At 40.2% G+C, this 18,479-nt stretch overlaps 1 protein-coding gene across 1 annotated transcript; it reads right to left on the reverse strand.

Moving 5' to 3' along the window:
• Nucleotides 1-16,337: 16,337 nt before the first annotated feature.
• On the reverse strand, nucleotides 16,338-17,313 carry LOC131224680 (receptor-like protein EIX1). Its single transcript, XM_058219971.1, has 2 exons — nucleotides 17,054-17,313; nucleotides 16,338-16,966 (listed from the first exon to the last, which is right to left on the reverse strand). The coding sequence occupies exons 1-2, from the start codon at nucleotides 17,059-17,061 to the stop codon at nucleotides 16,495-16,497; spliced, it is 480 nt and encodes a 159-aa protein (XP_058075954.1). The 5' UTR covers nucleotides 17,062-17,313; the 3' UTR covers nucleotides 16,338-16,494.
• Between the last annotated feature and the right edge of the window lie 1,166 nt (nucleotides 17,314-18,479).

The raw sequence follows: 18,479 nt of genomic DNA on the forward strand, positions 1-18,479 counted from the left end.
GTTGCAGGAAAGCTGGAGTGACAACCTATTCACTCTTTTGAATCCTTACTTTGTAGTAAGACTGTCGCGGGAACAACTATCCACAACTATTCATTTGTTGCTTGGATCTTAACTCCATGGGTAAGGCTGTTGTGAGACGATCATTTATTTGTTAATCGACTAGGCTCCGTGACGAGGCAATCATGGAGCATACACCCCATTCGAGACCTAGAGATTTTCTTTGGTTTGATGAAATGATCATAGACATAGGGTGCTTAACTTCTTACTCTAATGTACTCAATCTAAACAAGGAATCATCGGAGAGAAACGCAATGCTTGTATGCCTCCAAACAAGGAATCATAACAAATATCACAGAAAATTAAGAAATTGAATACAGTGAGAGAAAAGAAAGAAAGAGAGAAAAAAGAATATATAGGAAAGAAAAGGAAAGGAAAAAAAGAAAAGAAAAAAAGAGTAGAAACTAGGAACATCAATGAGCTACGTTTGAGATGGGTTAAGGAAGGCTGACCGATTTATTGAAGGGCCATAAATTCAAGCATAGGCTCAAATCTTAGATTAATGACTGAGCTTGGCAATGGATTGGGCTGCTCTACGCGTTTTCATGCACGCCTATTATTACGCAAGGGGTTCAGGCTTAGGCCTAAAAATCAGGCACAGCAAATAAATTGATCATGGACCCAAGTTTACATCCTATTCAATTGATGCCATCTGGAGGCTAAGGCCAAGCCCATTTATCTAAAAAATAGGTCAGTCAAGCCTGAATTATAAAGGGCTGGGCTTGGGCCCAATTCTAAATGGGCTGATACAAGCTTGGCCTGAACTCTCCCATTGTCACCTTACTGATGGAAGTCACGAATGGACCACAGGAAAGGACCTAGACAGACTTCTTAAAAAAATAAAATAAATGGACAAATCCAATTCCAGGCCTGACTATGGATGTAAATAAGGTTAACGGTCACACCCAAAAGATGATGCACGATCTTCAAAACCCCAATGGACCAGCAAATAATACACAAAATATACATGAATTTGAGTAAGTTGAGCCTTCTTTTTCCTTTCGAATAGGCTGATTTGATGAGGTCGTGACAATGGGCCCACCTTAATATATTTTTTGGTATATCAACATCGCTCATCAGTTTTGCCGGCTCATTTTAGGGCTTGGGCCTAAACATGAAGTAGATCCAAATATCAGGTGAGCCACACCATAGGAAACAATAGTGATTGAATGTCCACCATTAAAAATTTCATGGTGCCCACCATAATGTTTACTTGCCATCCAAAACTGTCGTGGCCCACAAGAAATTTTATTGTTGGGCATTTAATCACGGTTGTTTCTTGTGGTGTGGCCCACCTAAGATTTGGATTTGCTTTATTTTTGGGCCCGAGCCCTAAAATGAGCTGGCAAAACTGATGGATGGCGTGGATCTGAAACTTGGCCTTCTTTCTTGTAGCCTTTGGTTTTCTAATCCATGGATGATACGTTTAGGGGTTGTTTACAACCGTAAGTAAACAACTGTTGTCCCTCCAAGTAGAAGTTTGGAATTCTTGATTGGACCTATTATTTCCATAAACAATCTTTATCGTCCATTTTTTGGCAATTTTTTTTAGTAATGACTGGTTGGTTACAATCATTTGACTTGTGTGATTTTGTGATTTTTGCTTGGTAATTCGTTAATTGTGGGCTGGTTTTGTTGTATTTTATTTTACTTTTTCCTTTTTTTGTCTCTTTCTTTATTTATTTTTTCCTTTTTATTTTTTTTATTTTTTTAAATTTCCATTTCGTTTTGTTTCTTCTGCACTGCCTAATAAATTGCTTTTCTTTCCAAAACCAAAAAAAATAAAATTAAAATAATCCCATATAAGAATATTAAAAAAAATCGCATACCTGACTGTAGAATCTCAAAGCATGGATGAAATCGCCACTCGTAAAGCATTCATTCCCTTTCCGCTTCCAATCCAAAGCATACACTGCGTTCTTACGACGCAGCCCCATCTCTCGGTCCGTTACTTCTCCGACAATCTAAGAAGATGAGAAAAAGGAAAAGGTCAAACAAAAACTAAATGAAGGGAAAAGAAAGCAATTTTGGAAGACTGGAGAATGGAAAGGAGGAGGGATTTTGAATTACCTGTTTGAGGTGAAGAGAGGTGAAAGATACCTCGTTTCAACACTGAGGTCTTGGTATCGATTCCCTCGTGTGGGGGTGGCTAACAGTGATGTGTGAACTGACAGTGGGGTGTACTAACAAGCTAACAAAAAAAAAAAAAAAATTGAGGAGTGAGGAGCACGTGCGAGGGAGATCGTCCGAAGTTGCACTGGAGATTGTCTGCTTCAGATGGATGGGAACCAGAGATTTCAGCTTCTCCATTTTCTATTCTTGCTCAGACCCTGGCTTTCAGCCTCTTCCTCTCCAACGATATCTATTTCGCGGAGTAATTTGATGCTCTGGTAGAGAACGATGCTTGATGCGCAGGCAGTGGGAACATACACAGAAATCCTCGCCTGTTTTACATACCGAAGCCCTGTGGGGCCAACACGGTACATACGTAAAATTCGGGAGCGGTTACACCCAAAACACTATGGCCCTTACCGTGGGGCCCACCTTGATGTATCTATTCTATCTCCTCGCCGTTCATTTTTCTAAAAAATGTCATTTTAAGTACATTGCAGCGCATGGTTCTAAAAACAAAGTGTTGGCACTCTTTCTTCCGTTCGTTTTCTGTCACGTGTGTGAATGCACAGCCGTGCCAAAATGGATTTGGTGGCGTGATTTAAGCCAAACAACTTTCAACCCAAATGCAATATCTATATATATATATATATATATATATATATATATATATATATATATATATATATATATATGGGAAAAGGTACTATGCGCTTGACCTCACGATTAGCTCCTGTGAGGTCGAGCTGTGTGGGCCCCACCGTGATGCGTGCCGACCATCAACACTGTGCATTTGATGGGTACCCTCTAAATTATGGGATATCCCAAAAATCAGCCATATACGGAACTCAGGTGGGCCATGCCATCTAAAATCATGTGAAACATCGTTAAAACATATAAAAGCACTTGGTGGGGCCCACATGAGTTTTGAATGCTGCTGAAACTTGGTCTGAACCCTCATGCAAGTGGGACACACATAATGGATGGGTTGGATTTGCAAACCACATCTCGGTGGGCCCAAAAAACTGATTATGAATATTTTAATGGTGCACGACCCCTCCCCACTTCTGTAAGTGGTGTGGCCCACACAAGTCATGGATTGACTTGATTTTTGAGACCTAGGTTCATGATGGAATGGTGCATCTGACTGATGGGAAATGCTCGCGCACAACTAGTTGGACACTGGATTTTGATCCAACTAGCTCGGCATTTAATCGAAAAAATTTTCTCTTAAATACCATATACATACCTAGTTAGCATTAATTAATGCTAATTAATGTTAAGAGAGAAGGTGTTTGCTTCATGTTAGCTTTTCAAGAGGTCTTTTGAAAATGATCCAGGCGTGGGTGGGCTTCACTGTAGTGTTAATGTAAAATCCACCTGGACTATCACGTCTGTCACCCCATGTTAGATCTAGGAATCGAAAATCAACTCCATCCATGGTTCAAGTGGACCACACAATTGGAAATAATGTGGGGAAAAAAAAAGAAGCTCACCTTCCAAAATGATTCCTTTGATGAGGCACACTTAGATCAAGTATGGCCTTGATTTTTGATTTCTACGCCTAACCTTTGGTGTAGCATCTAATGATTGGAGTGGATTTCACTTATAACTTTGAATCCCATAAAAATCAAAGGAAGACATCTCTTCCTATACTATTCAATTAGTGTGGCCTACCTATATCAAAAGTGAGTATGATATTTTGTCTCGAGAAGTAGAATGAGACAAAACATCTAACGGTCACAGTAGATCTCACATGCACATCACTATGTGCCAATACATCTCAAGTGGTCCACACTATAGGAAATAGTGGATATTCAACTCTTACAATTAAAAATTTCCCAGGCCCACCATACTTTTTACTTGGCACCCAACTTATTGAAAAGTAGAGGTGTACACAACTGAGTTGGCTCGGTTAGCTCGCTCGACTCGACTCGAAAAATCTCGATTCAACTCGGTTCGAAGTTGAGTTCGAGTTGAGTTGAGCTGGTTTTTTGAGCTTGAAAATGAGTTCAATCCGAGTTCGAGTTGGCCTCTGCTCAACTCGACTCGGATCGAACCCAAATCGAATCGAACCGGTTTGGTGACTCGGTTACTTTGATATTGATGTTGCTCACCAAGTGTTTGATGAAATGACTCAAGGAAGTGTGGCTGGTGGTAAGGAAGGTATGTACAAGGAACAAATACCCATTTTTTCTTAGTTTTTATGTTACTCAGAAGGTATTTGATAAAATACATATAAAACCATTACTGTTGTTTTACAAACAGTGAGATTTTGAAAGTATTGTCCAGGTGTTTGTGGAAATGCTGCACAGGCGAAGTTGGCTCAATCTTGGCTCGAACTCGGCTTGAATTGACTCGAGTTGCTAGCTGAACCGAGCTGAGTTGGCCAGTCAAGCTCGAGGACCGAGCCGAGCCGAGTTCGAGTCGAGGTCAACTAGTGGCCAAGCTGAGTCAAGCTTAACTCTGTTCAACTCTATGTACACCCCTATTGAAAAGGTCACAAAGGCTTTGATGAAGTAAAAGAAAAATTAAAAGCAAATTTCAGCTTAATCCAAAACTTTTGAACTACGAAAAGTTTGTAATTGCCAATCACCACAGTTTTTGTGGTGTGGTCCACACGAGAATTTTACCTGCTTCATTTTTTGAATCATGTCCTATCATGAGCTGAAAATATGGATGTAGGTCATGGATATACAATACATATATCAAGGTAGGCCCGTGGTCAGGGATGTACAGTGGTGCGTGAGAACATGTTGCACCTAGTCCCCTCGCACTTTTTTGGGAATATGCGCCTTCTTTCTTGGAATCCGAAGAAGTTTAATAGTGGAGATAAAGCCAACCTAAATTTTTGATATGGCCCACCGTGACATGTACTTAAGATCCACTCCAACCATCTCGATGTGCAATCTCATTGTGAGTTTAGAGCCAAAATATAAAGCAGATTCGTAATTCACGTGAGCCACACCAATAGAACAGATGAAATAGAGACGTCCACCTTTGATTTTTACAGGACCCCAATCATGATTATGTGAAATCCACTCCAACCATTAGATGCTATATCAAAGGCTAGGTGAGGGACCCAAAAATAAGATCTACATGTGATTCAAGTGGGCCTCGTCAAACAAACCATTTTAGAGGGTGAGATTTTTCAGCACACTATTTCCAATTTCACAGTCCAACTGAACCACCAGTGGGGTTGACTTTCGGCCCCTAAGGCTAACATGGGGGTGACACACATGATGGTTGGGTGGAATTTACATTAACATCACAGTAGGGCCCACCCAAGCCAATAATCATTTTGAAACACTCGTTTGAAGGTAAAATAAACAAAGCCTTATCTCTCTCTCAACATTAATTAGCATTCATTAATTCCAACTAATTGGACGGTCTAGTTGGACCGTCCAACTAGTTGTCTGAATTAAAAGCTAATTAATGGTAATGAATTACGCACATGCAAAATATACTTTCATTAGGAAAAGGAGCTAATGGCTTTGGATGGCTCTACCACGATGTTCATGTAAAATCCACCTCAGCCATTAGCTAAGGGCATGTTTGGGCCGGGGGATTAGAAGGGCTTAGGTGGGATGGGATTCAAAAAACATAGTTATTACCTAGGGCAGGGATTGTCCCTCGTTGCCATGGGATAAGATTAATGCCATGCTTTGTTGGTAATACGGTGGTACATTGAATGAATATACCCACCATCATTTGAAATTACTAAGAATAACACATATGTGTTATATCTAAACCGTTTATTTATTTTGTAACCTCATTTTATGGCATGGGCCTAAAAATGAGGTAGATCCAAAACTTATGTGGCCCCAAAGAAGTTTTCAACAGTAAGTATTCAATCCCCGTTGCTTTCTATGGTGGGGTCCACTTGAGCTTTAGATTTACCTGATTTTTTGCCCCATGCTCTAAAATAATCTCAAAAATGGGTGGACGGTGTGGATATAGCCCACACGTCTTGGTGGGACCTACACAACTTGCTAACATTGAGTAAAATTGGCACAAGACCCAATGCAATTCCATCTAATCTAATTCCAAGCTTTTTCATTCTTCCCAAACATGGAGTTGGAATTGGCACAGGACCAGATGAATCCCATCCCACCTGATCACTTCTAATCTCACTGCCCAAACACGCCCTAAGTTACCCAATGCTACACCCAGGGCTCTTAAATCAGCCCCATCACTGGTCCAAATAGACCACACCATTAGAAACAATCTAAAAGGAATGCTTACCCTGAAAACTGTTTCCCTTGGTATGGCCCCATTTAAATCATTCATGAGCCTTCATTTTAGTCATTAGGCTTAGAATCTGGTGTGGAATCCAATGGTTGGAATGGATTTAACATGCTCATCACGGTAAGCCTGGTAACAATCAAGGGTGGACGTCTCTCCCATCTGTTTCTGTTTCTATTAGTATGGTCCACTTGAATCACATATCAGCCAGATTTTTTGACTCTGGACTCTGTACAGGATTACACAAACAATGATCGGAGTAGATTTCGTGGTACGCATCACGGTAGGCCCTGTGCAAATATAAAGGGTGGACCTTTTGGACGGTTGGTTCAAAAAATGTCGGACCTTCCCGAGATTGGTTGGGGGAGTGGATCAGTGTTACCTGGTAACAAAGCAGTGGGGGTGCTTACCTGACCGTGGGGCCCACCTTCATGTACGCGCTGTTTATCCACGCCACCAAATAGTTTTTACACATCATTCCATTCTATGATCTTAAAAATGAAGTAGATCCAAATTTTAAGTGGATCACACCACATAAAAGATTTTACATTGAACACCCACAATTAAAAACTTCCGAGGGCTTATCGTAATGTTTTGTAGGCCTTGCCATGATGTATGTGTTGTATCCACACCGTCCGTCTATTTGGAGAGATCATTTTATGACATGACACAAAGAATGAACCAGATTAAAAGCTTAAGTGCACCACACCACGGAAAACATTGGGAGTTGAACGCTTACCCTTGAAAACATCCTGAGGCCACAAAAGTTTTCGATGAAGCCGTTATTTGTGTTTTCCCTTATACCATGTCTCTGTTAACTTCTAAACATGTTAGATCTCAAATAGACATCATGGTGGGCCCTATAAAGGTTTCAACAGTGGGAGTCATTGTTCCCACTGTTTTCTGTGGTGGGGTTCACTTTAGCTTTGGATCTACATAATTCTTTGACTCATGCCTTAAAATGATCTCTCCAAACAGATGAACATTGTGGATATAACACATACATTATGGTGGGCCCATAGAACGTGGTGACATTACTTCCGCAGCTAATCCAGCATTATGAGCATTAACTACCGCCTTAAATTATGCTAGTATGTTGGAAAAAGATGTATACTTAGGGTTTATCAAGAGTCAAGCTAGTTCGAAAAGCTCGCTCAACTCAGCTTGAGTCAACTCGGATTGACTTGGCTTGAATGGACGATTCAAGCCAAGCCAAGCTAATTATTTGAAGCTCGAGTTGAGTTCAAGCCAAGTTCGACTAGGGGGTATTTCAACTCGACTCGACTAATATATATATATATATATATATATATAAAAGTTTTAAGTTTAAATTTAAAAATAAAAAAATAAAAAACAAACCTTAGAGTCTCTACCCGACTGCACGCACCCCCTTCTCTTTCCCTTTCTTCTCTTTCTCTGCCACTGCCAGCCGCACGCCCGCTTCGATGTTGAGGGTCAAATATTGCATATTAGACCCCAGTTATTGCTTGGATTTATGAACATGATACCGTTTAATAGCCCGCTTTAATCATGTTTGTGATGCAAAGTGTATTTACGAGCATGGATTGAAAAGGAAGTTTAAAGCATGGATTTAACACTCTAATGACACTAAAGGCAAGTGACGGACTCTAAGGGACCAAAATCGACGGAATTACACGCCAGGGATCCGCGAAAATCGAGAAACTGAAGCTCAAGTGGCCTAAAAGTCAGCCAGAATGCAAGATCACTGGGTTTCCATCATCTGTTCGGCTCGAAACTTTATACATGGCTCGAGGACCAAAAACTAATCGTACACGTCAAATTTCAGCCATTGGATCCCTCTAGAAGTGGCCCAACGGACAAATCAGCCCATAAATCAATGATTTGGGGCCCGCCTGGTATCTGAAAATGCTTCAATTTTGTTCTCAACGCCTTAAATGGAGTGACACAGCAAATGGACGGAGCAGATGTCTCACGGCATCACAATGGGTCCCGTATGTACAGTGTGTGTACATAATGTACACACGTGCCGCTGCGCGCCGAACCAAGTAAGGCGGGTCAGCAGGTGCTGACCCGCGTCTCTTTCTCAAAACGGCAACTGCCGTTTGGCACTGCGTAATGGACGGACGGCGTCCGTTTTGCGGACGCTAGTGGGCCCCACAGAGTGACCGTACGGATGATCCAAGCCGTCCATTGTGTAGAGGGCCATGAATACATCAAATCTATGCTGACTGTTTGTACCCATGCAAGCACACGTGCGCGATACAGAGGCCATAAGTGGACTGCCCTGCAACGTTCAAATTGATTTTAGCATAATTTCTTCTCTGGTCCGAGTCGATGGACATTCAAAACCATTCGTTTCTGACTGAAATTTTGAGGGCAATCTAATGGACGGGGTGGATTTCCATGAAAGAACCTCTGTAGGGCCCACCGATCACGACAGTGCTGGACGTGCAAAAGGCTACGCACGTCCGCGAAATCCAGTTTTTCAGGCGGTTGTTGCCCACCATCTTTGATCATATGGCAGATCGGAACTATCCATCATATAGATCGCTCAAAAACGTCCTAAGAGACGGTGTTTCTTTAGAGATTGAGCGAGGAAAGTGGCAAGTTTAAAAGCTCCGAAGTTTGTTGCGAAAAAGCTTTCGCTGCGCGTGTGTAGCTGCTGCGACAGCTTCTCCATCGCCCCTTGCAGTTATAAAAACGTCCTAGGAGAGCTGGAGAAGGGAGGAGAGGACGGCCAGAGCTTAAGGACGAGAGCTGGGGAAGCAGGGACGTGGAACAAGAAGAAGAGAGAGAGAAACAAAAGTAGAGACGGGTTCGAGCTTTTCTTCTTCTTTAGTTTCTTTTGTTTATGAATTTTTCCAGAGATTATAGCCTCATCATGTCCATGAGTGGCTGAACCTCTTAGCTAGGGCTAAGAGGTGAAGCTTGTAGTGTGATGGGGGACTCTTTTGCTTGTGTTTTGTATTCATACTGAACTGATACCAATTATAGTTTATTTAAGGGAGTGTTTTTAGTTTTTAATGGTCTGTTGTGACTGAAATTACAATGGGTCTGTGATAGCTTTGAACATGTTCCTTTCCTTTTATGTTTATGACGTCAGGAAGCCATGTTGTTCACCATCGTCTCCTGGGCATGGTCGGATGATGGTACCCTTCCTAAACTTCATAGCATGATGATTGGTTGGTAATTAGTTTAATTCTATTGTTTGCTTTATCTCCTAGGCATGGTTTGGTGATGGAATCCATTCTAATTTATATACCTTTCATTCCTTTCAAATTATATTAGAGGAAGTTCAGTTTAATTTCCATGATTCTTGAAGTAGGCCTAAGATCTTCCTGATCTCTACAAGTGGATCTTTTGAATCCCTAGTTTCTTATCTCTAATTTCTCTTAAGTTTTACATTAATTTCTCACCATCATTCATCAATTTATATTTGATTTAAATTTCATCTTAGGCTAGTTCTATTTCTACCTAGTTTCAGAGTACGTACAGGTATCAGTCCCTTGGGATTCGACCTCGGTCTCACCGAGTTTATTACTACATCACAACCCTATACTTGGGGAGTGAACACCCGACCACCACCACCAGTTTTCATTTCAGCTCCACAATTGTACGATTTCAATCCCTTAAGATTTACTTCTTAGACAAGAAACCTAAGAAATTCGAGATGAGTTCTTCTTAGATTTGTTAGAGCTTCGAGGAAATCCAATGATTTGATTGGCTAGAGCTCTTTACTTAGATTTCTGATCTATGTTTTGCTCTGTTTCTTTTCTAGTACTTGGATTTTTGCTAGTGGAAGAAGATCAAGAACAAATCGATTCTTACAGGTTTCCTCATCTGATTCAAAGCTTTGTTTTGATTTTTTCATCGGGTTTTGCTTTGATTCTCTTTAGATTTTTGAATTTTTCATCAATGGAAGAGGATCAAGAATAAAATCCATTACTCTCTCACCCAACAAGCTCGAGCTCGACTCGAGGTAAACTCGACTCGACTTGAACCACTGGCTCGACTCGAACTCGACTCGATAGCTTTGGCAAACAAGCCAAGCTTCAATGTTGAGCTCGAGGCCGAGCTCAAGTTCGAGCTCGAACTCGAGTATATCATGGACAAGCCAAGCCAAGCTTGGCCCACCTCGACTCGATGCCCACCTCTATATATACTACATGAACTCCCACCGTGATTTTTTTTTTATTATTTATAGGCCTAACTTGATATTTATGTGAGCTCCACTCCAACTATTAGACGTATAATCAAGTAATAAGCATCGTGCCAATAAATCAGGCTAACCCGTGATTTGGATGGGCCACACCAATGAGATTAACTAGGAGAGAGACATACGCCCTTGATTTTTACCAGGCCCATCATGATGAAACTGTGAAATCTATTCCAACAATTAGATGTCATACCAGAAGTAAGCCTAGGTCCCAAAAATTAGGTTCATACATGATTCATGTGAGCCACACTAAGCAAAACTGTTTGGAGGGTGAACCTTTCCATGTACACTGATTCTCGTGTGGTCCTCTTGAACTAAAGATGGAGATAAATTTTAAGATCTTGATCTAACATGGAGTGACATACATGATTGTCGGGGTTGATTTTACATTAACACCATGATGGGGCCACCCAAGCAATGGTGCTTTTCCATACTATAATGAAATTAGTATGCAATGGAAACATTTACTGACATTAATTAAGAAGATGTTTTTTTATTAAATGCATAGCTAGTTGGACGAAAATGTAATGTCCAACTAGTTGTATGTGAGATAGAGAGAGAAATGCTTACACACAACTAGTTGGATCGCGAGTTTGGCCCAATTAGCTGGGCATTTAACGAAAAAATTCTCCCTTTTATACAATGCATACACCTATACTGTGGTATTTAAGAATGCATGTCATAATTATGTAAAGTGGCATATTTGTTAAGATCTAAGCCATTCATCAGTTAGGAGACACTAAGGAGAACTCATATAGGGTCAAAATTCAGATCCATTCATCTTTCAAGTACGCCACGCCAACGTAAATAGTTTGGAGGGTGAACTTTTCTTTATCAACTATTTCCAATTGTGTGGTCCACCTGAAGCATGGATGGGCCTGAAATTTGAGCCCTAGGTGTAAAATGAGGTGACCCATCAGATGTTCAGGGTAGATTTAAAATTAACACCATAGTCGGCCTACCCGAAGGGGCCACTCTTTTTCAAAGCTGCGTTTAAATCACTCGTGGTTCAGCATTATGAGGATTAATTACCAAAACAACGCCACCTCTATACCAGCATTATGAGCATTAATTATTACAACTTTAATGGATGGTTCGGATTGTTGAGCCATTCAGCTATATGGGCCCAATCAAGTAATGCACATTTTCTAATCCTAAGCATGCTTCTTGTGTTAACTAATGGCGTGTTTGTTTGCACCAAATACCATGATATTTCATGATTAGTCAGTCTAATTTGGTGCAACATATAATGAAATTTGGTGATATTTGGTGCAACCAAATGGACCATAAACAAACTCAATATTCAAAGCCTTGTCATCTGTTAGCAGATTCAGTTGCTAGATTCCAAAATGCAAATTACTTCTCTAGCTTCTTACATTCGGTTAGGCATCCAACCCGGATATGGGTCCAGATTGGGCCTACAAAAGACCTCGAAGTCAGGTATGGGCCTGATTTGAAAATGAACCCCGGCCTACAAAAATTTATGTTGCCCAAGTACAAGTGGCAATGTAAGAGGGTTGTGTCAGGCCAAGCTAGGCCCTGGTCGACCCAACAGTTAAGACCCTGAGCCTGATCCTGGCCTGAACTTGCATGGGCCTACCACACAGGCTCGGTTTAAGCCCAGAAAAATTGGTTGCCCAAGCCTGCCCAGAGTCGACCCGGCCTAACGAGAAATTGATAAAATCCTTATTTTCCCCTTAAATATTTTTTATCCATCCACTGATCAAGAGGGCCACACATGCACAAAGAAATAGACATTTTAAAGGAATGAAACCAATGGTCTATATTTAAAGAAATAGACATATTTGTAAGATATAATACATGTACATATGGTGCAAGTCTTAAGTGGGGCCTGCTTGATTAACTGATTGAATCTTAAACATGTATGCCACATTGGCACATGTGCCACCCCATGATATTCATAGATGAATAACTAGTATATTGATTTATTCAGTTCTTTCCCTGCTCCGCAGGAGTAGATGAAATAGACATAGAAATGGAAACACAGAAGTAAGAGGGCATGCAGTGGAGGAGAAGAAGGTAATCAAGACCGTCCGTCGGACTGGGAAGGCTGACGAGTTATGGCCATTCCCAGTTTACTCCCATTATTCATCATTTTATAAATACCCGGTCCACATAGCGAACCACTATTAGGAAAGGTCCAGCAACGATGTGGCGAGTGTACACACTTTCTTCCATACTCCCGCGACCTACTCAGTGGCTGTGTCATCTGATGAAGCTGTGGCATCCCTTTTCAGCGATGAAAATCCACATGCATTCCCCATCATGTGATCACGTGGTTTTTTATTTTATTTTTATTTATTTTTATTAAATGTTCAATGGATAAGGTTGTATTGTTTTGTTATTGAGAAATGATCCAGTGGTTCAGATCATTATAAGTTACAGTGCTCCTTGTTCTATTGGGAGGCTTTGATTGTCTGACTGTCGATCAATCTATGCCGTCCATTAGTCCAGTATTCATTTCAGGGTCTACAATGCAAAAAATCACAATTTTTGTAGGCCATTGGTATAATGGTTAGGATTGACTGATAATAGTGATCGTTTAGAAACATAAGCCATCCAATCAGACCTATTCTTATGTAAACAATCGTAGCTGTCCATTTTGTAGGCTGTTGATGGATGCTTAGAATTGTCTGAACAGTGTAAATTTTCTATGTAGCCCGTAAAATTTGTCATGGGCCTGATGAATGGTACAGATCGAGCAATCAAATTATCCAAGAGTCCCAACACAACTAGGAGCACTTATAGTGCTCTGGATTATTCGTCTTTGTTACTCTATGGGTTTAGTACATCCTTTCTTTTTTTGTTTTTTTTGTTTTTTTTTTACACACGCACACACACCGCAACACACTCACGCCTTAGTGGGATTGCACCACCTATGGGTGCTCTAACCCTTGACCAGGTGTTAAAACTCCTAAGAGTCTACCACTGGAGCAAGAGCAAGGAGAGTGAGGGTATATGTAAAGTACTGTAAGAGTATTTTTGTCATTAACGAAATATCGCCACATGACTCAAAGTCCCTGTGAGTCGCATCGAATCGTTAGTTTTAAATCCATGCTCCTGACTAACCATTAACTCAAATGCTTTCGTAAGCCACCTTGTAAAAATTACACAGATCAGATAATCAGATCCATCCAAAAGTTTCCCTTCTTTTTCTGTAGCCTTCCATTTCCTGGGCCATTTGATTGGATGGTTTGGATCATTTGATAGAAATACTTCTTTTGTTCCACTAACTGATCCCAAAAAATAGATGGCCCAAATTGTAGAATGGACCTATTTTTGCACGAGGCATCCTACTGTCCATTTTATAGTTGATTGATCGTATGACCAGAATCATTTGATCTGGTTAAGATTTGCATGGTATCCCATTGAAATATGTCATTAGCCTTGTGGACGGTCCAATTAATTGATTGGACTGAGCACTAGACCATTACTCGTGTTAACTTTGGTAAGAAAGGCTTTCGCAGCGCATCAGTTTCTCTTATTGGCTTGCCCCAGTTGATGAGGAGAGCAACTGGCTTATGCAAAGTAGGAGTATTTATTATTTTTAATTTTTAAAAAAAGAATTTTGGGAGTATACCAATTGTGATTTTATTGATAATTATTATATACTGACCGATCCTCTCCCCATATTCATCACTAAAGCTTTCTATTACAACTCTCGCTAAAAGTACTCAAAAAAAAAAGAAAAAAAAAAAAAAAAAACCACCATGAAGCATCCAACATTACAATGATTATTCATTACACATTACTTGGATTTCTATCAAACTTCTTCAATATAACATCCCGTAACAATTACTAAAGATAGACTCTTTCATCTCATCAAAGAAGTGGTAATAGACAATCCTCCAAGACCTCTTGAGCACTAAAATGCCACATAAGGCCTAAAACCTAACTGCAAATCTTGGTTCCAGCCCAGAGTAAAGCCAAAGCCAACGCATCTCATCCTCTTCTTCATCTTTTTCAACGTCACTAGGACTTGGAGGAGTCTTATCGCTAACACACTTATCTAGAAGAGGAGGTCCACAAAGTCCGTTGTTGCCCATATAAATAGAAGGATCTTGGAATATCTGGAGCTAATTTCCAGATGGAATTGTCCCCCACAAGTTGTTAAATGACAAGTTCAAGCAACTTAGAAAAGTTAATTTGATATGCTCAGAGGAATTGTACCTGAAAGTTGATTTTCAGAGAAATCAAAAGACTTTAGCAATGCTAATTTATCAATCTTGTCTGGGATCTTTCCAGTCAAATGATTTCCAGATAAGTTTAAAGCATGTAATCCCAAAAGTCCTGTGAATCCTTCAGATATCTCTCCAGATAAGTTATTTCTTGAAAGGTCAATGCATGTAACCAGCGAAATTGTTCTTGTGTATTCAAGCATTTGCCCCTTCACCGACACAAGCAAGTTTTACTTGTAATAGGATGATCCCGCCCTTCCATACGAAAGAACGAGGTTTATCTTCCGCTGATTCTTCATCGCCAAGAGATTTTCAAAACTTTGGGGAATTGAACCAGATAAACAATTTTGTGGCGCCACACCAAGGAGCTGAAGAAAAGTTAGGTTTAATAGTCGTGGTGGGATATTGCCAGTAAACATATTGGATTGTAAGCGCAGAATTCTTAAAGCCGGAAAGCTTTTGCTAATCCAAGTGAGAATGTGACCTGAGAAATTGTTGTATCTAAGGTCCATAGTCTCCAAACCAGCACGTTTCTTTAAGGAGAAAGGAATTTTTCCTGATAGTCTATTGTTGCTCAAGTGCATCGTTCGGAGTCGACACAACTGACCCAAGGACTTGGGTACGTATTTCTCCTGATAACTTGTTGTTGCTCAAATCAACTGCCTCAAGGGCTACACAATTACCCAAACTCAATGGAATGATACCACCAATATTGTTTCGAGAAAGGTCAAGGGCAGTCAAGGAATTCATTCCTTCTATGGATGAGGGAATCGTGCCACCGATTTGGATACCTTTGGCAGAAAAGTATTCTAAATACTGCATTGTGGATGTAAAATTGGGTGGGATTGGCCCAGAAAATTGATTGTTGGAGAGATCAAGTACTCTGGCTCCATTCAATATGCAGGGTGTGGGACCACTCAAATTATTTGAACTCAAATCAATGTACGAGGCTTGAGGCTCCATTTTTAAAGTGTTTGGCAATTGGCCAAAAATCTGGTTATTTGAAAGGTTCAGTTGAGAAAGTGGGGGTGTTAAATCCCAAAACCAGGTGGGGATGATGCCATAGATGGTTGTGTTAGAGAGATCCAAAATCCATACGTATTTTTGTGTTCGTAACCACAGAGGAAATTGAGGACCTAAATGACATGATCTTAGCCCAATTCTATAAAGCTGAAATGGAGTGGCCCAATTAGAGCGTGGATCAAAAACCAAAGAATTGGAAGACAAATATAAGTACGTCAACTTTTAGAGGTTTTCAAAAACACTTTTCGGACACGTTTCCTGTCAAGGATTCGTTAGAGAGGTCAAGCAAAAACAAGTTAGAAAGTTGTCCTAAAGTTGTTGGGATTGTCCCATTCAACTGATTCCATAAGAGATCTAATTCTTCCAAGGAAGACAATCCTCCAAGACGAGCTGCAGGGATTGGGCCTGTCAGCATGCAATCGGATAGAGAAAGGCGTTTAAGATTTTTGAGCTCATATAACCAAAGATATAAACTGAAAGATAGAAGCTATCTTCAGCTTCCTCAAGTTGCCTTCAAGGAACTCTGACAAATCAACCCTGAGGTCATCATCAGCTGATACCAACCACAACTCTTCCAAGTTAGGAAGTTGTGAGAATTGATAAGGAACCTCACCATGAAAGTTGTTATATGAGAGATCCAAGGACACGAGGCTACTAATGTTAGCTATCCAGTTTGGAATGGTGAATGGTAGAGTTGAAGTTGTTAAAACGAAGATCAAGGACACGGAGAGATGTAAAATTAACAGAAGGAAGAGTTAGAGAAATATATGAAAGACCACAGTTCCATAGGTACAACTCAACAAGGGAAGGAGACATGTTAATTACGTGCACCCAATCATGGCTTGCCATGGAAAGGTTCACTAAAGACATGTAATTGAGAGAAGGTAGGGTTGTCAACCACCAAAGGTTTTTGGCGCTCAAAGAATAATCTGAAGAAGGCTTCAGGGAAATGAGTTTAGAGAGGTTTCCAAGCTGATGAGGGATTCTCCCACTGAAGCCTGCATATGTCAAGTCCAAATGCCTCAACTCCTTCATTGAACCCAGGAAATCTGGAATTGGTGCACCATCAAAAGCATTAAAGCTCAAGTCCAGGAGCTGAAGATGCTGCAGTTCCACCAAAGCTGGATCAATTCTGCCACTTAGACCCAAAGCCGGATCAATTCCGCCATTAATAAGGAACCCGTCATAATGAGTGTGGAGGTCGAGTTTAAGAACAAACCCAGTCATGTTGTGGCAGGTAATTCCTCTCCATTTGCAGCAGTCAGAGGCATCATCATCCCATGAAGAGAGAATATTGAAGGAATCGTTGAGAGAGTTCCGAAAGGTGGTGAGAGCTTTTCTCTCGGAATCGAAGCAACCACTCACCTTCCAATATCCTCCCCAATATATTAATACATTTAAAAGAAAGACAGAAATAAGAAATCTTCTCTGTTGAGAATAACAACTCTCTATTCCTTCACTCTGCTCTAGAAAAGGGAAATTGATTCTTTGCTGATTTCTCCTTCCGCTCTCCTTAATTTATAAGATCTGAAGATCGCACACATCCATCATGCTAGTTGAACCATCCTAACCTCTGATTCCTGGAGGAGTCTTGTTTGTGAAAATTAATAAGATTGGTAATTTTTTTAAAATCAAATAAGTTTAATTTTTGTTAAGAGTACATCTACATTGGATACCCTAATTCGGACAGTTTAATTTGACTACTTGAATGCCACTTGTGCAATGTATGCATTTTCTTTCCTTAATTGTCTACGTATGGAAGGGGCTGGAAAAGTTCTAAGTGATTTATTTATTTATTTATTTTTTTGTGCATGGGCCACTTGCAGTGGGACAGATATTTTCAGTGGCTTAATCACTAAGTAATCACCTAATGGTTTGCATAGGTGCTTCTACATTCACCTTACAGAAGAGCTCCATATACGATGTAGAGCAGGTCGCAGGCACTTCCATGCCAAAGATGGACTAGAGAAGGCCTGATTGGAGGTGGATTGGAGGTGAAAGTGATCAGGACCGTCAGAACCTTAAAACAGTCATATCTCACAAACCTATATGAGTTTTTTTGACATATCATATATGATTTTGGGAAAGGAGAAGCTACTTTAGCCAACAAACCTGCTACACCTAGTTTCCATGCTGGATTTGTAAGATTCCATCACATTGACGGTCAAAAGTTCATTTTATTTTCGTTTTTACTATCAATAGTAAGTTTTAGTTTTATCATAAATTTTGATCTTTTTAGTTTTAAGAGTTTGCCCAACATGCAAATGGCTTAGAAATATTACGAGAACAAGATGGTTAGGCTGAATTGGATACTTACTATTTTAAGCTGAAAACCATGAAGTCTAGTAGGAATCATGACGTCTATAAATGGTAAGTTTACTATTTATAGTAAGCCACATTTTTAGGGAGTTTGAGTCTAAAAGTTCATCATAGGTTGGATCTCATTATTTAAAGGATTGTAATTTTATTTTATTTATCATCAATTAATTTATTTCAAATTTATTAGAAATAATTTCTATTTTTATCCCTCGTGAATTCAAGAAAACTCTATGAGTCGAGAACTCGATGAATTTGGAGAAGTTATTCCCTGAGGAAGACGGGGATCAACCTCATCACGTCCTTCTCTACATCAATATGTAACCACA

The sequence above is a fragment of the Magnolia sinica genome, chromosome 14 (genome assembly GCF_029962835.1).
Source record: "Magnolia sinica isolate HGM2019 chromosome 14, MsV1, whole genome shotgun sequence".
NCBI classification, from domain to species: domain Eukaryota; kingdom Viridiplantae; phylum Streptophyta; class Magnoliopsida; order Magnoliales; family Magnoliaceae; genus Magnolia; species Magnolia sinica.